At 36.8% G+C, this 27,800-nt stretch overlaps 1 protein-coding gene and 2 non-coding genes across 3 annotated transcripts; 2 read left to right on the top strand and 1 right to left on the bottom strand.

The window, feature by feature from the left end:
* The first annotated feature begins 9,703 nt into the window (after positions 1 to 9,703).
* TRNAD-GUC (transfer RNA aspartic acid (anticodon GUC)) lies at positions 9,704 to 9,775 on the top strand. Its single transcript has one exon. It is a non-coding gene; the product is annotated as a tRNA-Asp (tRNA).
* A 2,540-nt stretch (positions 9,776 to 12,315) lies between these two features.
* Positions 12,316 to 12,388, bottom strand: TRNAE-CUC (transfer RNA glutamic acid (anticodon CUC)). Its single transcript has one exon. It is a non-coding gene; the product is annotated as a tRNA-Glu (tRNA).
* A 9,634-nt stretch (positions 12,389 to 22,022) lies between these two features.
* LOC104589089 (receptor-like protein kinase HSL1) lies at positions 22,023 to 25,922 on the top strand. The gene is made up of 2 exons (XM_010247278.3): positions 22,023 to 24,726; positions 25,118 to 25,922. Exons 1-2 carry the CDS (start codon positions 22,140 to 22,142, stop codon positions 25,507 to 25,509), a joined length of 2,979 nt encoding a protein of 992 aa, XP_010245580.1. The 5' UTR covers positions 22,023 to 22,139; the 3' UTR covers positions 25,510 to 25,922.
* Positions 25,923 to 27,800: the final 1,878 nt, after the last annotated feature.

Raw genomic sequence — 27,800 nt, 5'->3', positions numbered from 1 at the left:
TCGCACGGAAAGACGTGATGCTGCCAAACTAGCTTTGGGCTGCTCAAATTTTCATGTAAAAGCTCAATGCGTCTTTTGACTGTTAGAGCTACCAGAAGATCTTCTCAAAAAGACGCACCAAACAGAACCCTTATTTGGTGAAAATCCCAAAAATACCGTCTTTGGAACTGAAAATTTGTTCCGATGAAAGTTAGTTTTGGTAGCTTATCCAAATTTGCTCGGTCTACACAACTTGTATAAGCCTTAGGGGTGAGAAAAAAAGTCATCGGTCGAAATCGAACCGAAAAAATTGGTTAACCGAACTGATTAGTTCAATGTTTATAAAAAATTGAAGGTACCGATTTGGTTTTGGTTAACCAATATAGAAAACTGACGGTTAACCGAACCAACCAATATACTTATATTTCTATATATTTTATATATTATGTATATTATATAATATTATATTTTTATATATTATAAATTAATAAATATGCATTATGCATATTTATAATTTTTATTATATTTTTATAATATATATTATAAAAATAAAAAACCCAAAAATCGACGATTAATTGAACCAGTTAACCGATTAACTTGGTTCAGTTTCAGTTATCGATTTTCTAAAAACCGATAGTACCGATTCAATTACAAAAAAAAAAGGCTCATGGTTCAGTTCACCGAACCATGAGCACCCCCTAATAAGCCCTCCCCCAAATGGGTTCTGAGACTTAGAGAATCATGCACACACAACAAATCACTTGCATAGGTAAAAGTATAGTGCATCATATCAATGGATACTGTCCAATACACACCAATATGGAAATTTATTGGTGCTTAGTTTGACGAAATTGTATATTTATCGGTTTTCGATTGTCTTTTAACTTTAACAAAAATAAAAAATTATGATTATAAAGAATTGAAATAAATAACTCAAGTCTACCTCAAATGATTTACATGTTTTATTTTACATATAAAATATATGTTAAAAATGAAAACATATTTATTATTCAAAAAATAGTTATTATTTATATAAAGTATTAAACAAATAAATAAAAGTTTCCAACAAAATTAATAAAAATTGAACGTTATAATTATAAAAATTGAACATTATAATTATAAAAATTGAAATCAAGTGATAATTATTATATGATGTGTATAGTTTTAGAGTCCCGGTATTGTTAGTTGTAATGCTTCTCTTTATATAGCCTATTAAAGTATGAATTTCTCATGTGTTCATACTTTATTCATAGATAATTTATTTTTAATTTAGTGTTATTAATATATTTATGTGATTTGTATGTATTTCCTTAGTATATCCAAGTGTTTTCATATCTTTCATCCCTATTCATGTATTTCCAAAATGTACCCCTATCCATATCCATATTTGAGCTATCTAATACAATACCCAATACCAATACTTCAATCCTTGTATATGATACATTACTATGTACTTGAATACTCAATATATCAATACACCATGTATACGGAATACATTGATACATATATATATCGTATCAATATTTTAATCCTTGCATGAAATATTTTGTACTGTTCTATATTTTTTTTTTAGAATTACAACAAACAAACACCCAATGTTTATGATGTATATAAAATTTTGAACTGACAAGTGTGAGAATGCAAGAGCGGCCACTTTCCCCTCCAAAGACCATAGATAGCCGAGATCAATATTTAGCATTTTAAACTTCAAATTCGTTTGCTTGGCTGCTGGTATATATGTGAGCTTAATAACCCCATCAATCATCATGGTTTATATACATTGCCATTTTTTTGGGATGCAAATGAATTGGATTGGTGTCGAATCAATTTAAAGATCCGATAATATAAATTCTATATCTGGTCCAATCTAAATATGTAATTAGATCTCAAAAAGGTCGATTCGAATTCGAATGCATTAAGGATGTTGGATATCTGATCTTGATCTCGTCAATATAATTTTTGTAAATTTAACAAATTATTAAAAGAAAAAATATAATAGTCTATATAAAAAAACAAAAAATACAACCATTTTTTCAATTATATAAAAACAATATAATTAAAAAAATGCAAATTTTGTGTTTGGTTGCAGTGCAATTTTATTTGCACTAGTACAAATGTATGAAAGTGCAAATAAAAAAATGTAAATTTTGGTTTAATTTTATTTTGGATTTTTCTTATTTTGCTTTGGGTTTTATTTTACTTCATTTTTAAAGCAACCAAGCAAAGTAAGATACAATTTGAAACAAAAATAAATCAAAATTTGCATCCAAATTATTTGCACTACCATAGGAAAATATCTGAATCAGGAAAAATATGATCGATTTTGGATCAGATGATCCAATCCATTTGCACGCCTACCAATGAGGCATCAACCATACAAAGCAGAAACAATCTAATTAAGGGCCGATAATAGGATTGGTGTAGGAAAAAAACAATGGAATTGATAGTTGTGAACAGATTACAACTGCAACTTGATCTGAGTTCAGTTGAAAGAAGAATGACATGGTTAAGTCGGATAGGGTGTTAGAATGTATTTTAGTCAAGGTTTTTAAAAATGACCTGGAAATAGAATCGGTCAGGGGACCGGTTTCCAGTTAAATGATTCAACTGTCTGGGTCGAATGGTTCGATCCATGATGTCATAAATAAATTAAAAAGAAAAATATATTTATAAATAATAAAAGATAGCATAAAATTAAATTAAATTAAATACAGAAAATAAAACTATCTAAATACAAAAATAATACAGTACAAAACACAAAAAAATTCAAAAGATACAGAAAAAAAAAAAAAACAGAAAATTTCTACAGCTATGGTGCATGTTGAGGATGCCAGGTAGATGGTGTTGATTTACGGGTGCAAATTAATATGGAAACACGTTACCCTGCTCAAGCCAATATTCCTTGATTCAGTTGATTGTATTATTATGAAAAAATAAAATACTAAAAAATAACAAAATTTAAAATTCATGAATGGACAGCCATGGTATCATATTGAGTTTTCAAAAAAGGATATGCCGAGTGGTGGTAGTTAATTAGGATAAATAAAAAGAATCCAAAACAACACAGGGTATGCAATTAAACTCACCATCGGCCGCCGCAGTCCTTGTCACCTTGTTGGTGCTGCCAACTGCCAACTGCTACTGCCGCAATATAATAGAAACCCCCGGCCGCCGCTGCAAAATTGCCTGCCGCAGCTTCTCCTTGTTGCTCCTACTGATTACAAACAGAAATCGGCCATAGATGAAGCTCACCGACGTCACCAATCGTCGTGATTCACCATTGATCGCCATCGGTCGTGGCTGCTGCAGGTCGTTTGAGAGGAAGGAAATGAACTTTCGTTTTAACCCTAACTTGTAAACTTGGGAATCGGGGGACATGAGTGTCCTTTTTTTTGTAACTCGTGAATAGATAATCGGATTGAACGGTTTAATGGTTCGATCACCCGGGTCAGCAGTGTTTTAACCTTTTCAATGGTTATTTAGGCATTAACAGTATACAGTATAACCAGACCCGAGGGCTGAATGATTACCAACTTTTTCGGTCCGACCATCCAATCCAATCCGGTTTTTGAAAACCGTGATTTTAGTTAATGCCAGAGAAGAAGGTGCATGGGTTACAGCATTAAAATAAAATAAGAAAAGATCCCTTCTTGAAATGCAGGTACTGAATGATGAAGGGACCTTCCACGTGGCAAATTGTTTAGGCCCCAAAATGACCATAGTTGACAGTTCCTCTCGCAAATCCTCCATTTCTTTTTTAGCTTCATCTCACAATCCTCTATTAAAATCCTTCTTTTTGTGGAAATTTGATTATGAAAATATTAAAACCAATGGCTAATATCACTTGTAGAAAACACAAAAAAGGGTGGGGACTGGGCTGGTGGTAGTGTAGACCGGGAAGATTGAACAGATGACCAATCTAAAGATCCCTTATTAGTGAACGGCAATGATCGGTAATATTATCTTTCCACATGGCAAAGATTTACCAGGTTGTGAAGGAAAATTTCCTACTATGCCAGATTAGGGAACCTTTTGCGTTGCCATTTAGCATCCATTTGTTTCATTGAAAAGGGGAAGGAAAAGTTGTCAAGGTATAAATATAATGCTTGAGGCTCTGTTTGTTTGCAATGCAAGTGTTAACTGGATACGAATTCTGCAGCTGGTTCAGTTTTGCGTCCATCTGTTTGTAACTATGAAATGCACCCCTACAGTCCTACTTGATACAAAATGTGTACTTTTTGTCTCATTTGCACTCACTGGCAGTGCAAATTTTGATTCCTAAAGTTGATGCAAAACTTGTATCACTTTCGTTCTATCTCTTATAAAATGGGGACCACATCATTTTGCTTCCTATGTGCTCAGATCTCTTACACACAAGACATTTCAGCCATACATTAGGAACATCCTCCTATATATATTTTCATTCATGGGGAGATATTCTAGATGCATAACTGTAATGTCTTGTGAGTAGGATATCTAATTGTGCTTCCTATCACATTTCCAAAATAATAACCCTCCTATCTGGCTATTTCCATTCTCTTTCATATAAAATGGAGAACCATTTCATTTTACTTGTTACAAACATATAAAACAAATAAAATCTGAAGCAAAATTAAACCAAAATTTACACTCAGCCTATTTGTATTTCCATGCATTTACACCAGCCACACTGCAAACAAACTGAGCCTGAGCAGTAAATTTTCCCTGCAGCAAAATCCTTATTTTTCTATCCATGAATATGTAAATGTACAACTTATTAATGGGCCAGGCAGCGTACGAATTCGGACAATCACAGTCCAGCCCAAAAATCAAAAGCCGAGACAATAGCGACCGGACGGACCGACAGCCCATCTTGGAATGGATGCCACCGACCCGGGATTAAATGAACGGCAAACAACTGCACAGCATCGTATCAAGTTAGGTTAGAAAGGTGGAGGGGCTTGTTCATTGTTTCCAAACTCGGGAGGAACATGAATCGATGCTTGAAGCCTTGAAGAAATACGAAGCAACCATTAAACCAGCTTTACAATCAAAGAAGAACAACTACCATATTTTTGACTGAAGCAAACTTAAGTTGGTCTCAATGGAATCAATCCTTCAGTCCTCTCGAGCCCTTTTTTGACTTGGACTCTGTACACTTGTGTCTCTACGCCACATAAACTAGATTCTACTTATCACCTTTCTTCTTGTTCAAAACTTTCATTTTGGTTGGATAAACTAGGCTTGACCTGACCTTAGTCACTAGGAAACAGGTTCTGGAGTCGTACACCTCCAACACAGAAACACAGCAATCAAATTTCAAGCAAATTGGGTTTCGGGTACGAGGTACTTTCTTTCATTTTCAGTGTCCTGGGATCGAGAGTGTCCTTGGAGTGCCCTACTGGTAGCAGACTGTGACTGTGCGTGTAGGCTCAAATCAGTCTCATGAAAGGTTTAAACCCAGAATTGTGATTTTACCTCCCCCTTGTTGACTTTATATGTTTCCTCTGTCCCATTTGAGTTTCATTGAAAATTAATGTGTAGTTACAAATGGATGCATGGCTTTGATTGTTTGACATTATGATTTGCATTTCAATATGACACAAAGTTTGTGCTTTTTTTTTGTCTCATCTGCACTTATTTTCAGTACAAATTGTCGAATTGTTGTTTGAATTCGAAGGAACCATCTTGAATTTACTTCCCTGCTTATTAATGACTTTATAGATTTCCTCTGTCCCATTCGAGTTTATCTGTGAAAATCTATGGGTGCATGACTCTGTTTGTTTGCAATTACATTTGCCCTCCAATATGACACAAAATTTGTACTTATTGTCAATACAAATTTTGCATCTTAAAATTTAATGTAAAGTTTGCACCACTTTCCTTCTATCTCAATTCTTTCATTCAAAGTGACTATCACATTATCTTGCATTTTACCTGCATTCTCCTCCCACCATTATTACAGTCTAGATCTCCTGCACATTCATCCCTACAGATTTTTCTGTACCATCAAATTAGAGGGTGCCATGTCAGCACCCTCTCATGTGTGAATCTGGCATGTGCGAGTAATATTAATAGACGTTTCAAAACATCCTCCCAATCTTCCATCCCATTTTTTATATATTAAAAATTACATTAAATTTTAAGTCAAATAAAAAACAGGGGTTAAGGGTTTATTCTTCTCTTCAAATCTTCCTCCAACTAGCTCAATATTCCTACCAGAAAGAAAAATACATACATACAAGGGTAGCTTGTATATGGGCTCTACATATTTTAGGTTCCAAATGTTGGATTTTAATCTCATTAGAGATTAAATCCAACAAGGTTTGATTGATCAATTACATGAAAAAACACACCTATACACATATTTTGGAAAATAGTTTTTTCTATAATTAAAACCAGTTTTCAACTTGTCTCATATTAGAAAATTACTAAACTTATTTTGAGTTTTCAAATAGGAGCTTATTTACAATCCTTAGAAATATAAGAAGAGAACATGGAGACTTTTAACTGATCAAGAGACACTGTTCAAAGTTAAGAGTCATTAACTGTTAACTATATTTTAATAGTCACAATGTTTGACATTGTAACTGTTCAATGAACATTTTCTGAACCAACACATTCCTCTGCACCATGAATCTTCAGAAATTATTTAAGGAGAGTGGATCAAGCAAATGAATATAAGTTTTTCGAAAATCACTATTGTTCTTTCTCAGTTTGATCTGCTACTATTTTACAGAAGATTTCTTTGGGGATTCTTCAACTTTGCTAATCTAGGAACAAATTTTCCTGTAACCCAACAACAAATTCAATAAAACTGAACAGGGGCAAATAATGTTCTAAAGATAGTATCTTTAGACACACCTTAGAGTTTCCCATTCAAATTTTCGTGACCCCAATTTCCAACACTAAGTATGCTTTAGCCTTAGTCCTGTCCATCTTAAATGGACCATGGCCATTGAAACATCAATTGGTTCACCAATGAAGAGCGGCCACAAGGTAAGCTCAAGCAATTGTCGAGCTTTATGTGTTGATAAAACAAAATATAGGAGGGACAAAAAAGGATAAAGAGGAGAAGAATAAGCCCTTAACCCTTGTTTTTTATTTGATTTAAAATTTAATATATTTTTTAATATATAAAAAGTGGGATTAGAGATTGGAAGGACTTCTAAAACTCTGCTAATATCACTTGCACATGTCAAATTCATGCATGAGAGCTAGGGTGGTGATAAGGCACCCTCCAATTTGATGTATAGGTAAATATGAAGGGATGAATGTGCAGGAGACTCAGACTCCCATTATTCTCCTTCATGCATGGTGGTGGGAATCACATCATTTTACCTCTCATAAACAAATAGGATAGTCAAATCTGAAGAAAATGTAAAGCAAACTTTACACTCAACCTATCTTCACTCCCGTGCATTTACACCAATGTAAATAAATTGTTGATGATACACCGATGACCCAGTAGTTCCTTTGATTATTTGGCATCCCTTCCTTTGAGGAGGTTCAGGTTCAAACATGCTGAATGGGAGACCCTACATGTACCATGGTTCAAAGTATTGATACTCCTGTGTATAGACAGAGGTGTATCAATACTTTCAACATATTCTCTCATTTTTTTAATTTTTTTTTGTTTTGTTTTAAGCTTTGATTTTAAATAATATAAAAACATATATGTTATTAAAAAAAACTAAAAAAAAAGGTTCCAAAAGCATCTATAAACAAGTGTCTCAAGAACCAAAAGATATCATACGATGCATTCGATACGGAGCATATCATATCAAAATTTTGATCTTGCCATGTACTGAATGAAAGCCAATGGGCCTGCATATAACCCATTAACCCTCTAACTGGGTTTGGCGTAAGGCACCCCGTCCCTATAGTCGGTTTTTTCCTTTTTATTGATACCTTGTTTATTTCATCATTATGAGAATTTGTTTTGAATCTTTGAAAACCATTTCTTAGCTTGTTATATGCTGACTAGTACTAGTCTTGGTAGATATACCATCCATTTCCAATTTGTTATAACGTAGATCTGAAACTAACAAATGTTCAAAAACTATGAAACCCTTATTTGTTTGTTTATCTAGGCGGTGTTTGGAACTAATGCTGTTTCTTGAGGGACTTTTTTTTAATGAGAAAATGGTGCTGCATTGGTATGTATTTTTCTCAGAAAATATTTTTTCTTTTTTTTTTACTTGCTACCATTGTTGTTGCCGCCACAGACATTTTTCAATGCTATGTCAGTATATTGTTGCTAGCAACAGTAAAAAATGAGAATATATCAAAAAATGGGTGTTTTCTCAAACTACACCTTTTCCAATTTTCAAGTCGTAATCTGAAAAAATGCATAATCGAACATCAAACATTTTCTGAAAAAACGGATTTTAGACATGGTGCTGATGTGCACTGTTTTTTGAAGAAATGGCAATGGCTCCAAACACCTACCTAAACTTAGAAATCCATGAGTGAGGTATTTCATGATCAAATGGGGATTGCCACATAAATTACCAATCTATATCTATATAAGAAAGATGAGTGTAGGGAGGTGGAAGGCCTCTTACCACAAGCCTCACATGGAGTCACCCCTCCTCTCCTTCACACATGGAAAATCGAAAGTAGAGAATTTACTAAAATGAAATATAAAACTTTTAAATTAAGCGTCTTAATCTCTTTAGGCTGTGTTTGGTTTGAAGGAAAAAGTAGGGAAAGGAAGGGAAACGTAGGCCTTTCCCTACTTTTCCTTCAAACCAAACATAGCCTTATATAAAGTCTTATAAATCTCAGTCTCTTCATAAAAATCCTTTTAATTTTCTCCATTAAAATCTATCATTACTCTTCTCTAATAAAATTACTCTCTCTCTCTCACTTTAATAGTCAAGTTTTATAACATTTCCTCTCCCCAATTAAATCCCTCTATTTCCTCTTAAACATGAATCTTGGCCTAGAACCAGACTGATTTTAAAACCCAAATCTAAACAAATTTCTACTCAATGTCATACATCTGTATGGATTTACTTGCTAGTTATTATCAAGAAAAAGTTTTTTAAGCCAAAATTATCAAGAAAAAGTTGAACATTCATTGTTGTCCATTCCATCTCATTCTATTGTTAATATGCCAAAGATGAGGCTTCAAAGCAAAAGACTGAACTACTCTGATTGGTCAAATTAAATGGTTATAAAATTGTGATTATCCAATCAAATCTTGCTTCTATCTAGACTAGGTCAAATGGGATCCATTAGATGGGACCACTGCATTCCTTGCAATGTAACACCACATTACCAACCACCCACCAGTCACGAATTGAGGAGGGTTCCTATAAAAAAAATGAAGAAAATTTACAATTGGGAAGTCAATTGCTTGAGCAAAGAGTTAGGTGTAGAGGTGTAGCGACCAACACTAGGCAGATAAAAGAGATCACCCACCTATACGAACAATACTTCAAATCCAATTGACATTCTATATAAATTTTCTTGTGTGCATGGACCCCTTTTTCTTAAGTATTTAGACTATTGAAAGCTTAATAAAGATTAAATAGGCCATCAAAGTATTAGCAAAAAAAAAAAAAAAATAGAAAAAGAACTTTCATAGCTAAGACAACGTGACACAACTGTGAGTTGTCTTATATTCTGTGCTCTTATTCCTACAAAAATACCGGGGGTTTTGTGTAATTTAGTGGTTTTGTTTTTACCCTTTTGAAACAATTTATATAGTAGTGCAAGAGGATTCTTAGAACAGAGTGTCGTTGTAGTATAGTGGTGAGTATTCCCGCCTGTCACGCGGGTGACCCGGGTTCGATCCCCGGCAACGGCGTTTACTTTTTTGCCCAAGCAATGAGTGTGAGAAACTGAGAGTGAGACCATCAAACCCCTTAAATATTGAAGCCCCATTAAATTATTCCTTAACTCTCTCAATCATGCAACAACCCATTCACGGGTCTCTCTTCTTTGTCCATTCTAAATTCACCTCTCAATCGAATTCTTTCTTTCCTCCTTTGACTGGGTCTCTCTCTCTCTCTCGAATGTGACAAGCTATTTACTGTTACATATATTCATATTTTATAAAATGCATAGAATTTAACTTATTGCTATCCCTTTTTTTTCGGTCTTACATATTAGAGATTAAAGAAGGATCAAGGGGTGGGGACAGAAGGGTTCATGTGAGGTCCACTGACTTCCCACGGAGAGTCTGCACTCATATGGTTTTGATCTCAGTTACTGGATCATCGTTGTTCAATACCTTTTTTTTTTTTACCACAAATTAATTATGGATGAAATTCCAGGCGAATATATTGGATTATGGAACATAGCAAGACATTAATAACAGAATGCGATTACATCACACACATCCACAGAGAAGAAAATCAAGTGGCAAACAATTGCTTACCAAAAGGTATGATAGGAAGGAATAACAATTTGGATGTCGATATGGAATAAGGGAATAACAAGCTAACCCCAGGTTTCTTTTAACTCTTTTCTTTGTATTAAAAAAAGAGAAAAGAAGGTGAAATAAGACATGCTTGTCAATAGTGACTATATGATCATGAACCCATACGAAATATGAAGTTTCTTCGTCATCATCACCACTACCACCATCATGAAAGCAAAAGCATGAACGGAGCATTTTGTGCCGTTGAAAGGGTTCTGGGTTGTGTGTATATCGGCCTTAATGTTTTCATGGCAATGGTATAATAGGAGTAGTCACAAGGGAGATCCTATAGGGATGGGAGAATGAAACCATCCTAATAAAATGGTCCCTCTAATTATATTAAGGTTTATGCTATGGGCTACCTTCGACCTTCCAATGAATGATTCTGTTCTGGCTTCATTCCTGATGGTGAATACCAAAGAGACAAGATCTTGGTATTCTGAACACTACAGATAAGGTGGGACCTATAATAGCTGGTATGAAAGATGTAGTCTTATAGTCCATCTTTTCATGGTCCCACCATGTGTGTAAGGCAAAGAATCCACAAGAGCTGCATACAACTGTAGTTTGTTAGAATTCCTTGTAATAATAATAATAGAGTTGATGATGGAAGCTGAGGATAGAACACAAATTAAAAGCTACTGGTTCTAATGCATGCCTATGTTCATGTCTTGTAACAGTGTTGCTCCCTTTCAGTACAAAAGAGGGAACACTAAAGACAAGAGCTTTCTAAACTGGTCAAGTGACTAGTTTCTAGTTATTTGCAATTGCTGGAATTAAATTAACTAATTAGATCACAATGATGCACTCTAAAAGTAGAAGGGTATTTGTTTGAAAGGCTTTCTGGAAAAATATGAAGAAGTAGATTTCTAATAATCAGAATATTACTCTAAATTAATACAGTGGTTTTGAACGCAAAAAAAAAAAAAATATCAGCTTGAGCCATTAACAGGATTGCAAGAATAAATAAAGATGATAGGAAAAAAGAATAAATAAAGATTAATATTCAGACAAGGTTCCATATATTGTGGCTTTTGAGACCCCATTCAGTGGATTTACCTAGTAACTATTAGGCTTGTTTGGTTTGATAGAAAATAAGAAATTTCTTAAGAATTTCATGGCCTCAACTTTCTGTTTCATTCTTATTTTCCATCAAATCAAATACAGTCACAGTCATAGTGTCGGTTGAAAAAGACTAGAAGTTTGATTCCCCTAACAAGGTGATTATTCTAGCAAACTAAGTTGTAAAGCTCAGTGAAACCTAAGAAAGCATCTTATACAGTAAGGAAAAAAGGCAAAGGAAAGAAAAGAAACTCTGATTTGTAGGCCCAATCTGTTATGCAGTTCAGAGGCCTCTAATTAAATGGTTGCTGTACTTTTACCCACCTGATGAGGATTAGTTTCACTACAGAAATCACCTGCATGGGGTCCACAACTCCACATGTCTGCAATGTGTGTGCAGAGCCTGAAGCCTTTGTGGCCACATACTTGAGAAAAGGGAGGGAGAGAGAGATTGAAAAAACAACATATAAAAAGAAAAGGAAAAAAGAGATAGGAAGGAATGATTCTGTGGCTTTTGTTAGATCTTGAGCTGTTTCAATATACACCCACAGGCCACAGGCCACACCCCACACCGACTCATGAGTGCTCATGAAAGAGCAGAATTGTTTTTTGAGGTAAACAGTGTAGAGACATGGTGTTGGTGGGTTGAAGCACAGAAATGAATGCTGATCTATATTTATCCACAAACTTTGTGGGGAATGAAGATATTTTCTATAGAAAATAGGAATCCTACAAGGATTTTTTGTTTTACTATCAAACTGAGAAGGAAAGAAAAGAAAAGGATCATAATTACGTCCCAATTTTACAGTTTACTTTATCATCTCTTGTCACATTCAAGTTCATCGAGGGTAAAAATTAAAAAATTCCGTTGCCGGGACTCGAACCCGGGTCTCTCGGGTGAGAGCCGAGTATCCTAACCAACTAGACTACAACGGATTGCTGGTTGTTGTCTTGTTTTTATGTTTATATGGAAATATATACGACAAGTGTAATTGTCCTCATAACCACCCACCGTAAAGACTCTGTTCCCGTTCTTCCACTATTCTAATTGAGGAAATTGGGGATTGGGCCCAGTTCAAGAAGTAGAAGATGGGTTGATCAACTAAGCTTTTGCTTTTGAAAACCTTTGATGATAATATGGCCATGTGGCGACTAAAATAATGTAAGAAAACATCATGGGAAACAAAGTTGTAATACCAAGTGTAACCAAAAAAAGTATTCCTTGGATCAACCTCAATCACTTGAGGGTCTGAGTGTTTGATGAGAGGGAAAAAGATGGGTGTGGGTGTGTGTTTCACATTTTGGGAATCCAATATTGTCTAATTGTAGAATTTGTGGAATGGAAGGGCCCCATCCCAAAGTATCTGACTTTGGTGGGTGCTACAAAATATGGGAAGACTAATTTTGGATTTATTTTTTTATCGGTATTTAAACATAAAAATGGACAAACCAACACATTCATTTGGTGTGATGTTTAGTTTGCTTTTTGTTTTTGTTTAGATGGAGCTTTCAATGTGTTGTGGGGAATCAGTTGATGAGCTGAGGGAGGGGCGGTGGCCGGTGGTGATTAATTATCCTTTTCCATGGACCTCACGCAATGCCTAAAGATTTTGGCATTGTGATCGATATGGCCCTTATCCATTGATTCTAATACATCATTTTACGCATCACGCTTCTTTCTAATGAAAAAAAAAAAAACCCTCAACCCACTTGATTTAAATTTTATTTAGTTTTGCAAGATTTCTGTTTTTATTGTAGTCATAGCTACTGAGAAGATTTACTTTGGTTCGGATTTTTTTTGGTAAATTACAAGGAACCTCCCGTACTATAGGGTTAGTGACAAAGACTCTCCTTGTATTTTTTTTTGGTCATAAAGACCCCTGAACTTTAACCATTAGACAAAAAATCCACTTGACCGTTAAGTTAGATGATAGAAGACATTAAATTACCAAAATATGCCACCAAGTTTTCTTTATGTTCTTTTTTCTTGCCTGCCATTTCCCTTTTCTTTCATTCTCTCTATGCTCCCAAGTCATTCCCTCTTAAACCAGAAAAAGAAGAGGTCCTCAAATACATCATTCATTACACTGTCAGCCCATTTTCCCTTCTCCTCTGCATTCTCCCCTAATTAATAGCTAGATATTGAGAAAAGAACAACAACAGATACTCTATTCAAGAAAGTGGTAATTGGTAAGTCGTCGTTGTTAACTATTGCTCTTTTCCGATGGAGGAGGAGATATTTAAATGTCTTTCACCCTCCACTAAAAACAGAGAGAGAGAGAGAAGTTCTTCCATGTAATACAATAATCAGACTAAATTGAAATTATCTAACAAATTACTCCAAAATCATTAAGAGCGTAAGAAAAAGAAGAGACAATCATTAATCAAAGCATACATGGGGTTTCAACTATGGTATCCAATGAAGATTTCAATGTCCGCTGCTTTAAGCATCTCTTGGTAGGTTGTGGTCTTTCATCCAGTGGCTTCATTGTTTTAAATACCAATGAATTCAAGCAGAAGTCATTGAACACAGTCTACACAGGGAATGCCTTTTCAGTGTTGTTAGAGCTTCCACGCTTGGTTGCTTTGGATGCCCTATATGAAATGAAAGTTTTTCCATCTCGTCCGTGAGCACAGAACAGAGTATATACACGGGAAGAGGAAAATAAAACCGGCCTTGCTCGAGCTCTACGCCGGTTGTTAAACCAGGAACTCGGTGACCCACGTTCAGATCGCTGGAATCATAGACGAATTGGCAGGGTTTCTCTTGGCTAATTCTTTAAAACCAAATTTATTGTATAATAATAAAGTAGTGAAAACCAACAATATTGGTGAAAAAAATATTAGTAAAAACAAAAAATTTACCCAAGAATAACGAAACTTTGAAAGTTTTCATCGTGGAGCAAGGGTATGATTTATGAAGTGGTAGAAATTTTTAAATTTTAAAAATATTGATACGATGTATATATCTTTATTACATAAAGCGGATACTTTCCATGAGTTTCATAACATTAATAAATTTAAATCAAAATACCATATATCATATATATATATATATGTGTACATACATAATAGGTGTTCTTACACTAGTATATATAGTATATTTTATTTTTAAATTAATATGAATAGATGTGGATGACAAAAAATGTATAAAAGGTATGGACGAAGTATATGTAATTTCAAAAAAGAAATTTAGCCGAAAAATAAAATTTAATATAAATTAATATGCATTTGCAGTTTTGGACATAGAAACATGTGAACCTTTTCATATTAAAGACAGTTTTAAATAGAAATTTATTAAAATCTTTTCGGTTTGATGAAAAATAAAGAGAGAAACAGAATGTTGAGGGAAAGTTCTTCATAAAACTTGCGAAATTCTTTAATAAAAAGTTGGCTTAAAGTATATAAAAAACTCCCCGGATAGGTTTTTATTAAAAAGAAATTTCGAAGGAGGTTTTATGATTGTCAGAAACCTTAGTGGAGATTCAAAGGAGGTTTTACCTGAACCTTTTTTTTAATTACAGTAATTGAACCGAACGGTCCAACCCAACCTGGTTATGTTGACGAAAAAGTCTAAAATGACCTGCTTTAACTTTCCAGAGACATGCACTTTGCCTCAAAGTTTGTAAAAGAAATCATAATTTGGATTTGGGCGCTACATTTCTTTGATTAGTGGGTCCCGTCATCGGTGGTGCAATTGGGGGCCCACCTTCCTTTTAAAACCCAAAAGAAATAAAAAGTGCTTAACTAGTAAGTGAATCTTTTTATATGATGATGATGATGACGATGTTTAGAAGGTGTGAGTGAATCCTGCTCTAAATTAAAGCTTTGCTGCGTTGGTAGGACCCCTACCGGAGTCTGTTGGTTGACGACACCGTTCAAGGACTACTGTAGCCTGTAGGCAATGAATTAATTCGCTGTCCTTTCGTTGTCAAATCAACGGTGTGGACCGATCAAGTTGTATATTATATTTATTTAAATTTTTAGGTAAATTACAAAATAATATAGGTTAATATACCTCCTCACCTTGCCTTAAGTACCCCTGGCCATTATCAAATAATATAATGTGTTAAATTATTAAAATGTTTATCTGAACTTTTTTTTATTTTCCTTTCTCTTAAATTCTAATAGACCAAAAATATCTCCATTTTTTTCAAATGAAAACATCTATAATAACAAGAATTATTTTACTAGCATAAAAAGGTTTTATTTTAAATTCGTGATTTATTTTGCTGACATGAATGTCTTCTTTTATTGGCAAAACATGCTCTCATATTGTTGATTTGTACTCGGTATTGTTGATTTGAACACATGGTCGACTCCTGATTTTCTGCTTGAGACCGTTATCCAATTGAAATTCTGAGCAAATTCGTTAATGAATTGCTTCCGGTATTTTGTTGGATGGCTTTTTGCCTTGGAAAAAAAATCCATTCCTTTTCTTCAACAAATAAAAAGTAAATGAAATTATAAATATATATCTATCAGAAATAAATTTTTATCATTTTATTTGAATATTGTATTCAGCTAAAAATCCAGGAGAACTTCAATGTTATATTTAGAAAATTAATCAAATAATAAATCATTTAAATAAATAAAAAAAGATAATTGAGGATTTAAAAAAATCAATATTTTAAAATCTAAACTGAAGACCAAACCATTTTTATCTTCGTGTCATGGGCCACTAGCTCGACCTGCTGGGTCGCCGGGTTGAATGATTAAGACCATGCCACATCATTATCTATTATATTATGTATATATGCACATATATGTGTGTATATATATATATATATATTAGAAATTAATTAATTATATATAAATATATTTCAGATATATTATATGTATTATTTTATATTTAATATATAGTTTTTAATTATTTATTTATACAAATATTAAAAATTGTAATTTAAGGTCAAAAAAATTAAACCGGCCGAATCAATGGGGTTGAAAACATTGAAAAAAAATTAAACAACTGACGATCTTTTTCCATGTTAAGTGATGTAACTCTAAGGAGGGATATATTTGCAAAGTAAAAGTTCAAGGGATCATCTTTGTCCTTTATTAATGATCCAATAATACAGGGGGATCTTTATAATTGGAACACAGCACAGATTCACAGAGAAACCGTATTCAAAGTAATCAGAATTGTTTTTGAATCCTAAGACCGTCATTGATGTCGTTGGCACATGACCGCACGTTTAGGCTCTGACGTGGACTTTGCGAGGTGTGAAAAACTTTCTTAAATTTTTAATTTCAATTACTTCGATCGAGTGGAGAGGAAAGAGGGTGGACCGGGGACGGCATCCGAGTTTGAACTTTCAAGTGGTGGTAATAATTGGTTTAGTTGGGTGGGAGAAATTGATACAGAGAGATACACAGATTGGTGAAAGAACACTCCCAAGTCCCAAGTTCGAGACTTTTGGGGTTGACGACGAGACACCACCACAACGAGCGCGCTCCCATTGGATTTGGGTCACCAGTGTTTATTATTCGTTGATTTGATCGGAACCGTTGAATTGAATTCATGGTGGGACCATAATCTTTTGTTTATCAAAAGCAGTGAGTACGACGACCTCAGTAGTGATTATCCACCCAATCAGTATTTAGCATAGATGGAAATGGGATTGGGAAGGAGCAGAAGTCAAAGAGTGGGTGATTAACATATTATAATTTTGGCAATTACACTAGATAAGACAAAACAGAAAGCTACAACATCCCATGCAACTCCTGGGAAGTCGTGGTAGTGGCCTCGATTGTGGTAAGTTTCTCCCTTTTCCAAAGCTCCGATTCTTCTGATCTGCTTTCCTTTCTTTACAATAAACCCCGCGACACACTGTACTACAGTACCGATCCTTCATGGAGAATTTATACTATACTCAATTTGCCACGTGTCATTGAGGAAAATGGGTTGCAGGGTTGGTGGGCCATATCTTTGCTTCTATTTCCATCGGTCATCAAATCAAGTGGCAGGGCATAATTGTGATTCACCTCAGTCCTCAATCTAGCGAGCACGCTTTGGTTCGTGGCAAAAGTCATTCAATCTTTTTAGTTTTTCCACCGGGTCGTTGAGTATTTTTCATTTGCTCTGAGTGTTGGTTGGTTGTGCTGCTGTACACGATTGAGTACCTCCATTTCACGCCTCCGGACATTTCATAAAGGATGTGTACACCCTCTGACCCCGATTTCACGCTAAGCACCGGGTTCCGATTTCCCTGCCCAATCATATCATGTTTTTTTTCTCCTTGGACCGTTGGTCATCACTGTCGGGCCCACATAACTCGCCTAATAAGTTCCCAGAGAAATAGAAATAACTAATCAGAACACTGTGAATGACCTCGAAATTGCCACGTGGCGAATTCTATGGAGTAGCTTTCAGTTCCAGTGGTAACTGGTAAATGAAAGAATGAATTCTATAATTCTACGTTTGTATGTAGTATGAACTGACACGTGTGCTTAACTAAGCCACGGAGACCGCAGACGGCAGACGCATGGTGTTACCAATTACCATCACCCATAAAGAGAGTATAGGCGTTAAGCCGACATGGAAAATTCAAACCACCCACTCTCTCTCTACGTGGACTCTGCCCGCACTATGTAGCTGTTACCTCTCAATTCAAAATTCGACGTCTACTTTTGGTACATTCAGCTTCCCTTCAAAGCAAGTAATATTGAATAGCCATATTGCACTATTGTAGTATAGGGTCCCACCATCATCTTTTCTTTTGCCACCTGTCAGATTCTAATGGTTGTAACAAGGACTGATGGTTACAATGTTTTTCTTTTACAATCCCTGGTTTTAAAAGATAGCTGTGTTACCTCTCATTTTAAATCAAAACCGGGTGGTTGAACCATTCAACCCAAGACCTAGCGGTTTACAATGTCGTATTTCCGAACCACAATGAGGGATTAGTTTGCCTAAAAGAAAGAAAAATAGTATCACACAAAGCTCAAATAAATCGTGTAGAGAAATTTCTACTTATGCTTGATTTAACCCTAATACATTTTCCACATGATAAGAAGGTGATATGGGGAACATCAGGACCCAATTTTGGCTGATCATGCCTAAAAATCACATGGAATAGCTTGATCCAATCCATTTTTTTGCAAAAAAAAAAAAGTAATAACAATAAAAATAACAACAAAGAATGGAGTCTCTTCTAAGAAAATGGTGAAATAGATATGCAAGATTAGTCAGTGGAGGCATGACTTGTCTTCTTCATCTTCTTCATTGTCCCCTCATCCAGCAGATTTCACAAGGTGGCCCCCTGTACTGCTGCAAGTATACATAGTATCTAGTGATGGATTTGCTTGACACAGCTGGAGGAAAACTCAACATTTCAGGCTCAAGTACTGGACCACATTATAATACCACCAATTTTGATTTAAATTTCATCTGAGCCTTGTTTTGTCATTCTGTTCTATTCAGTATCATATCCATCGTTAAATAAATATCTAAAAAAAAATTCTATCCTTAAATAAATACCAAAGAAATCCATTATTAAATTCTTGACGCTTATATTATTTTTTTATTACTTCTAACAGGGTTGAAGTCAGTTATAGGGCGGGGGACCTTGTCCACCCTCAGCTAAACCATTCGGTCTCCGAACTTTTCAGAAAATATGTTACTGGGTGGGGTGGAGTGAGCTTAATACTTGACCTCCACCCAGACTCAATTCGATTTGTTGAATCCCCAAATTTAAATTCAACCTATTTCATTATTTTTTTTGGATCAATCTAATTCCTTTGGATTGGGTTCTCATGTTGGGCTTCAAATTGGAATGGCTTATTTATTGAATAATACCTTACATAGAGTTCATGTTTTTCAACCCTAGGAAAACTTCAAACCGATTTTTTTGTTGGATAAGCACTTTAGAGTATTTTGTCTGATTTCCATTCTCCATTCTCCTATCTTTTGGCCCCTCAAGAGAAAATTTTTGACTCCTCTATTGACTTCCATCAAGTTCTTTTCAATTTGCTCTTTGTTCTTCTAAGTTCTTACCCCTTTTAACTTATAACTTTTTTTTTTTTTTCTAATATGGTCTTATGAAAAACCAAATTAAATCCTTTAGAATGAAACGTAGTTGACTGAATGAATCAAAACCTAGGTAAGTGATATCTATCTTCCAGGTGAATTAATTTTCCTTCATGAGAAAGATTATCAACACTAGAATGGAAGAAATTTATCCCTTTTAATAATAAGTTCTAAAGATGCATGAACAATTGGACATTATCATAGTTACAGAAAATATATAAATATAGATAAATACATAAGTAAGCAAAGAGGTCTGACGGTCTAAATATATTTATATTTACATTCTTCCCAAACTGAGGCTCAGTGATGGATTTATTAGTTCATATTCGTTCATATAAGATTTGTAGCTGCTAAATGAATTCTGGTGTAAAAAGTGTTCAAGGTGCGATCTACAAAATGGGATACTCTCTGTATTTCTGTATTATTAAAAGAAATCATAGAATTTTCGTTATTGACTCGTTGCTCGTTGCATTTAAAGCATAGAAATAAGATGACTATATAATGCATTCTATTATATTAAAGTCATTAATTTCTTTATCTTTCCTTGTTTAATATATAGTGCCGGTAGCCGGTGGTTGCCCGTGTCTCTACGGGTCTATATTCCAAATTAGCTGAACTCACATGGGGCCTACAATGTTAGCCAATCTGGTTCATCTGATTTGGCAACTTCCAGTTCATCCTCCTTCGCCAGGTGAGAGACTGACAGTGGATTTTCTAGGGAATGGAGTAGATCTAGGATAGGTGCCACATGGAGATTGGTGGGCTCAGAACATAACAACAAAAACAGGTTGGAAATGGTGCTGATTTAGCCAGGGCCAGATCTTTATGCAGGAAATACACGGTCCATACCCTGTACATAGACGTGGCAAAAAGTTGACCCAATCTGTGAATTCGACCCAACCCAACTCGAAAAAACAGGGTTAGAGTCTCATATTTAATTATCCGAATGTAAAAATGATTGAATCCAACCCAATCCGAAAAAAATTGGGTTAGGTCACGGGTCAATTAGCTGATCCAATTGTCAAATCTAATTGGGATTATTTGTGCATTGTTAGAAATTTCCACTTTTTAATTTTTTCTATTTAGTCTCTACTTTTTATTGTTTACTCTTTAAATTATTAAATATTCAAATTTTTTATTTTATATTTGGAATTTAAAGATTAATTCTTTTAATTTTGACATTTTTCATGTAATTTTTCTTTATTTTTTAAATTTTAATTATTTTTTAGGATGACTCAAATTGACCCATGGGTCAACCCTAATCCGAATATTTAAGATTAGGGTTTAGCATTTGAAAATCCAACCCGAAACCCAAAATCAACTCAAAGTACCTCGACTCAACCCGAACCCGACCTACCCTACCCAATTGCCAGGTCTACCCGTACAGATTGTGGCTGGCTTGTGATTTGTTCGGAAATTTGTCGAAAAAGGGAAATTTTGGACGACTTCTACATTAGGGAGAGACAGGAGTTTGGAGACCACAGTTTTCACACGTTTTTGGTTTTCCTCTCCTTTATCTCTCTTTTCTCTTTCCACCTTACTATCCCAATGGGCTGAATTTGTTTATAATAATAAAATAATAAATAATAATAATTAAGGAATAGTATATAAACAATCTAACGTCCATTCGTCCTCACAAATTCGAAAATTTCCTTAAAATATTAGTCATCCAGTTCGATCACTTCACCCGTAATCCAACGGCTCCTCATCATCTAGTTCAATCACTTGGTTTAGTTTCATACAAACCGTTTTATCTGTATAAGAAGATGTATGGGCTTGCGCCCCATCGGCCCCCACCTGCATGGGATTCTATCTCTTCCCGCTGAGATCGTCCATACTGTACTGCTGGATCCACTCGAAATGCACTGAATCAAAGCGGGACCCAGTTTCTTCTGTTGACCACTGACGGACTTCAGTCAATGCTCAAGCCTGCCTGACACTGACTGTACATAAGGCAGTTAAGATATTGACACGTGGGCAACATACACTCGTTTCATAGTTAGATTCGGTCACTACAGTCATTTTCTACCGTCTGATCATTGATGAACGGGCCAAACAATTTCATTGTAAGAAAACAGAATTCTTGGTTTGAACTTCGAAGTGCTAAGACTGTCAAGCATAGATTTTCGGTTTTTCCCTCTAAGCAATTTAGCGTGAGGCAGAGCACAAAGTAATGGTGAATGGCGCAGTGGATTGTGCGGTGTGCACTCTGCAGTCTGCAGATTTGCGTACCGTACGCACTCCTCGCGCATGTTTACAAATTCCAAAATAAGCTTCCGAAATTTGAAAATATCAGCACTCAGCACTTCAGCAGAAGCTGAGAGGACTTTCGATGATGGGAAAAAAAAGGAAAAGTTGGCAGACGAACCGGGAGAAACCGGTCGAACCGTGTCTCTCACTGCATTTCGTTGGCAAATGGCAAATGGGCAACTTGCTTAAAAAGTTACCATCATTTGCATCTTAGTAAGTTAAAGTAGGTCAAGACCTATTGACCATTCGATGTCATTATAACAGTCTCGGGATCCACAATCATAATGATGCGACGGGTACGCTCGACTAGTATCCTCCTTCGACTCTCTCTCTCTCTCTTATTATACAAAACCAAAATCGTGTCTTCTTCTCTCCGTTGTCCCTCTCGCAAGTCTCGAGAGACAAACAATGCTTCTGCTACTGTTCTTTCTTCTTTTGCCTTCTCAGGTTCTCTCTCTAAACCAGGAAGGTCTGTATCTTCAACGAGTCAAACTCGGATTCGATGACCCGGATGGCGCCCTTGCCGACTGGAGCGAGAGAGACGACACTCCATGTAACTGGACGGGCATCCGCTGCGACTCCAGTACTCCTCCTTCGGTTATCTCAGTCGACCTCTCCAGTGCCAACGTCGCCGGTCCTTTCCCAACTATCATCTGTCGTCTTCGCAACCTTGCTTTCCTCTCCCTCTACAACAACTCCATCAACTCTTCTCTTCCCGTTGAAATCTCTGCTTGTCGGAATCTCCGGGACCTCAACCTCGCCCAGAACTATCTAGTGGGTCCTATCCCGGCCTCGCTCGCCGAAATCCCAACTCTTCGCAGCCTTGACCTGTCAGGAAACAACTTTTCCGGCGACATCCCGGAGAGTTTTGGGCGATTCCAGAGACTTGAGGTGCTCTCCCTCGTTGAGAATCTCCTCAATGGCCCCTTTCCTTTATTTCTTGGAAACATTTCCACTCTTAGGCAACTTAATCTATCTTACAACCCATTTACGCCGAGTCCAATTCCGCCCGATCTAGGTAACTTGACAAATCTGGAAGTTATCTGGCTTACTCAATGCAATCTTGAGGGTCAGATTCCTGACTCGGTCGGCCGGCTTAAACGTCTGACGGACTTGGACTTAGCGTTGAACAACCTTGTCGGTCGGATTCCAGAGTCGATTACTGAGCTTTCGAGTGTTGTACAGGTTGAGCTTTACAACAATTCGTTGTCCGGTAATTTGCCGAGGGGAATGTCTAAAATGACGGCATTGCGGAGATTCGATGCTTCCACGAACCGTTTAGAGGGACCAATTCCTGATGAATTGTGTAGCTTGCCACTCGAGTCGCTGAATTTGTATGAGAACAACTTTGAGGGAACTGTGCCAGCAAGTATCGCTCTGTCGCCGAATCTATACGAGTTGAGACTCTTTAGTAACCGGCTTACCGGAGAACTGCCGAAGGATCTCGGGAAGAATTCCCCGTTGATGTTGATAGATGTTTCAGAAAATCAGTTATCCGGTGAGATTCCCGCTAATTTGTGCGAGAAAGGTTTGCTAGAAGAGCTTCTGTTGATCCAGAATTCGTTTTCTGGGAAAATTCCTGAGAGCCTTGGTCAGTGCCGAAGCTTGAATAGAGTTCGTTTGTTAAATAACAAGCTCTCCGGTGAAGTCCCGGCGGCGTTCTGGGGCCTTCCGCGTGTCTCTTTATTTGAGCTTGCTGGAAACTCGTTTTCTGGTGGGATCCCTAAGACAATCTCCGGCGCCTCTAATCTTTCGGTCCTGCTTATTTCGAATAACCAATTTACAGGGAACATCCCAGAAGAAGTTGGATCGTTGAATAATCTCGTTGAGTTCTATGCTGGTGATAACCGGCTGAACGGCCCGCTACCTTCAACACTGGTGCATCTTACTGAACTCATCACACTTGATCTTCACAATAACCAGCTCTCAGGTCAGCTTCCATTAGGAATCCGGTCAATGAAGAAGCTCAATGAACTGAACCTCTCCAATAATAGACTAGCCGGTGAAATTCCAGAGGACCTTGGGACATTACCGGTACTTAATTACCTTGATCTCTCGGGCAATCTTTTCTCTGGGGAAATCCCACTTGAATTGCAGAACTTGAAGCTTAATCGTTTCAACCTTTCAAACAATCGCCTCTCTGGAGATATTCCCCCTCTCTACGCTAAAGATGCTTACAGGGGTAGCTTCTTGGGCAATCCTGGTTTATGCAAAGATTTGGCAGGTCTGTGTCCAACCAAAACTGAAGTGAAAAGGCAGGGCTTTGTTTGGCTGCTAAGGTCAATCTTTATACTTGCTGCTCTGGTCCTTGTCGTTGGGGTTGCCTGGTTTTTGTGGAAGTACAGGAATTACAAGAAGGAAAAGAATGGTGTCGATAAATCGAAATGGACGCTGACGTCCTTCCACAAACTGGGCTTCAGTGAATATGAGATCTTGGATTGCCTCGATGAAGATAACGTGATCGGTAGTGGCGCTTCTGGGAAGGTCTACAAGGCTGTACTCAGCAATGGAGAGACAGTTGCTGTGAAGAAGCTATGGGGTGCATCCAAGAAAAGAGATGACAGTGGTGATGTTGAGAATGGCAGGATGGCGGATGGTGGGTTTGAGGCAGAGGTGGAGACGTTGGGGAAGATCAGACATAAGAACATAGTCAAGTTATGGTGCAGCTGTACAACTCGGGATTGCAAGCTGCTTGTCTACGAATACATGCCTAATGGAAGCTTGGGGGATTTGCTTCATAGCAGTAAGGGAGGCTTGTTGGACTGGCCTATAAGATACAAGATTGCTGTGGATGCTGCAGAAGGTCTTTCATATCTGCATCACGACTGTGTCCCTCCAATTGTTCACAGAGATGTGAAATCCAACAATATCTTGTTAGATGGGGAGTTTGGGGCTCGTGTGGCAGATTTTGGAGTTGCCAAGGTTGTGGATATGGTTGGAAAAGGGCCCAAGTCTATGTCTGTCATTGCTGGTTCTTGTGGTTACATTGCTCCAGGTTAGTGAAACTCGATCACTTGATCCTTTATGCATATCTTCATCTTACATCTTCCATTTTCCTGTTTGGGTATAGTAATCGTTTGTTTTTATGCTCATAAATTTCAGATAAAATGGTTCCAAGATGTTTTTTTCTTCAATCCTTTGATCCGTGATACTTACCTTGTTCATCTATTATACTGCTTTTGATTTGAAAGCTCTGTTTACTGTGGCCTATCTTTTGTTTATTACAAAATCGTCTTCTGGTTTGGGATTTGCTTTAAGCTTGGACCATTAACCTATCACGGTTACTGGTTTGCTTGTGATCCATTCAAGAAATTAATTTTATTTGTTCTCTTTCTCTTTCTTTTTTTGAATAATCTGTTTTTTTTTTTCTGTTAAACTTGTTGCAGAATATGCATACACGCTTCGTGTAAATGAGAAGAGCGACATATACAGCTTCGGGGTGGTTCTTCTTGAGTTGGTTACAGGGAGACTTCCTGTTGACCCCGAATTCGGAGAGAAAGACTTGGTTAAGTGGGTCTGCACCACCATGGATCAAAAAGGTGTTGAACATGTGCTTGATCCCAAACTTGACCTTTGTTTCAAGGAAGAAATATGCAAGGTCCTTAATATTGGGCTCCTCTGCTCCAGCTCTCTCCCCATCAACCGTCCCTCCATGCGAAGGGTGGTGAAGATGCTGCAGGAAGTGGGTGCAGAAAACAAGCCCAAGGCTGGAAAGAAGGATGGGAAGTTGTCACCCTATTACTACGGGGATTCAACTGATCTGGGTAGTGTGGTTTAACAACTCAGTGCAAGGTTTTGCAGAGACAATCTTAAAAAGGAAGTGAGAAGAAAACTGCTTTTCCTCTGGTTCATTTACTAATTTTAAGCCCCTCTTGCTGTTTGTGTCATGGAGGGAGATTGGGAGAAGAAGAAACAAGGAGAGAGTGAGAGCTCAGTGGAGTTTGTGTTTCTATTAAGGTGCTGGTGTTGTATACTGTAAATTAATTAACCCCTTAAAAGTTTTCTTAAACAAGCTTTTAGAAAGCTATCTATAGTAAGACCTCTCATCAGTAGTAGAGTGCTGGTTGCCTTTTTTTTCCCTTTTTTTTCTTCTCGGATATGGCAGATGATTATTAACATTGGCACTTGTACCTGTATTGGTAATTGCAGTTAATGCTAGTGAAACAAAGCATGGGCTTGTCTTTTCTTCTACATTACTGTTATTTCATGGAGGATTAAATGCTGTGTCTACTGTCCTCTGAAACTGCACTGAAAATTTGACCTACATGTGGTTGCAGAGCTATGCCAGTTAATTAAGGCAGTTGCCAGTTGGTTCTCTCTTCCATCTTGATCATTTCATGGTCCTTCCCATTTAGTGAAAGGCCCCCCTACTTCCGCTGTTTCTGTTTCTCATTCAATGGTACCTCTTGCTTTTGGACTCTGTAGCACCTGGTCTCCTGTAAATTTCTGGGCAACCATAAAACCCCACAAAAGTTCTCCAAGGAGTTTTCAAATTATTCTCATCAACAGAAGATTTACTATTTGCCCATCTTTCTCATACAGTGATGCAAATGACATAAGAAAAATAAAAAAAGATTTTCCCTTCCATGATCTGTCAACGGTGATATCAACCTTTTTCTTTTCCCTCTTCCATGATCAGTCAATTGTCAATCATGGGAATTGTATTCTTCGTAGGCGGGTTCACATGATTTCTATCCTAGGAACTGATTCTCACGCTTCAATTCATTCATGGAAGCCACTAGCCAGAGACCTGACCCGGGAATTTGTGATGTTTTAAGTTTCATTGATACTCCTACTCAGCATGTTATATTTGTAATGTAATCAAACAGTATCACCTTTTTTTCAGGGTCCTTGTGCTGTACCCAGCAGACATGGAGTGTCTGAACATGCAGCCAGTCCAACTCAAGGCCAAGGAGGTTTGGTAGTTTAAGTAGTCTAAAGTTCTACTGTAATAAGCCATGTCAGTTCCTTACAAAATGAGTCCTACATCAGACTGACGTGGTGTTTCATGGTTGGCCCAGTATCTGGAGGTTTGACATCAACATTCAGTGAATGAGTGAACTGTCACAGAAATTAAAAACTTAAAAATTTGAAATGAAGTACTGAAAGTTTTAGGGCTCCCTGACTTACCTCCAAGCCCCAACAATGGGTCCTTCATCACTAAATGAGTAAATGACCATGGCCCATTAACCAGTTTGAGTGAGTTGGGCTCACCAAGCCCATCTCTCCATCCCTCTCTCTCTTTCTCTGGTCAATAAAGATGAAATGCCCACCGTGTACGTGTAGACTGTTGATAAGTCCAGGGATGTCCAGCTCAGCAAAAATTATTAAATGAGGCTTGACTTGACCAAGTTAAACTTTTCCAATTCTTATCTTTATGTTAAGATGGGACCAAATAGGCAAAATCTTAGCCCACTAAAATTTATTAAAACTCAGCTGACGAGACCAAGTTGAGAAGTAGAGATTAAAGTTTTAAAAGGCAAACCTAACCAAGCATAACTGTCACATTAAACATCGAAAGGGTGATAGCTTAGAAGAATTACAGACATTTGAGTGGGTGTCAATGTCATAATCTTCCTCATTGATCCATCAATAAATTACTCATGGAAGGCAAAAGTCACTGTGCCGCCCAGCTGTGTCTACTGTATACACACCATCAGAAATGATAACATGGACCCTCCATCAACAAAAACTTATTCATTTTTTTTCAACAAGAAGATAGATAAGAAAGAAGCAGATAAAGGGGCTCTATCTCTGTCCTCAAATTAATACTTGAATACCACAGTGACCTTTGTTTATAAGCCAATCTGCAGCTTGATTACCTTCTACCGTCGAGATCTAGCAGCTTCTCCGGCAAGGATTACCACGACCCAAGAGAAGTTGGATTGTCAAGTGGAGTCACCTTCGATCACCACATGATTACTGTGGAGCTGGGAGTTGGGTCGATATAGCTCGTGGGCTTCCAGAGCTGCCGTCATTTCAGCTAGTCTCCTTTGATGGCTTTTATCATTTGGGCTAAGCAAGTAAAGGCGCATAGGCTGTCATCGGATTATTGGATTCATCTAAATC

The sequence above is a fragment of the Nelumbo nucifera genome, chromosome 1 (assembly GCF_055504915.1).
Source record: "Nelumbo nucifera cultivar China Antique chromosome 1, China Antique-T2T, whole genome shotgun sequence".
NCBI classification, from domain to species: domain Eukaryota; kingdom Viridiplantae; phylum Streptophyta; class Magnoliopsida; order Proteales; family Nelumbonaceae; genus Nelumbo; species Nelumbo nucifera.
This window is presented reverse-complemented; position numbering and strand designations above follow the sequence as displayed.

Bases quoted from the DNA above. Each gene is read 5' to 3' on its own strand.
- LOC104589089 (XM_010247278.3), top strand. From the start codon at position 22,140: ATGCTTCTGCTACTGTTCTTTCTTCTTTTGCCTTCTCAGGTTCTCTCT. The intron at 24,727-25,117 runs GTTAGTGAAACT...AACTTGTTGCAG, and splicing joins TTGTGGTTACATTGCTCCAG to AATATGCATACACGCTTCGT.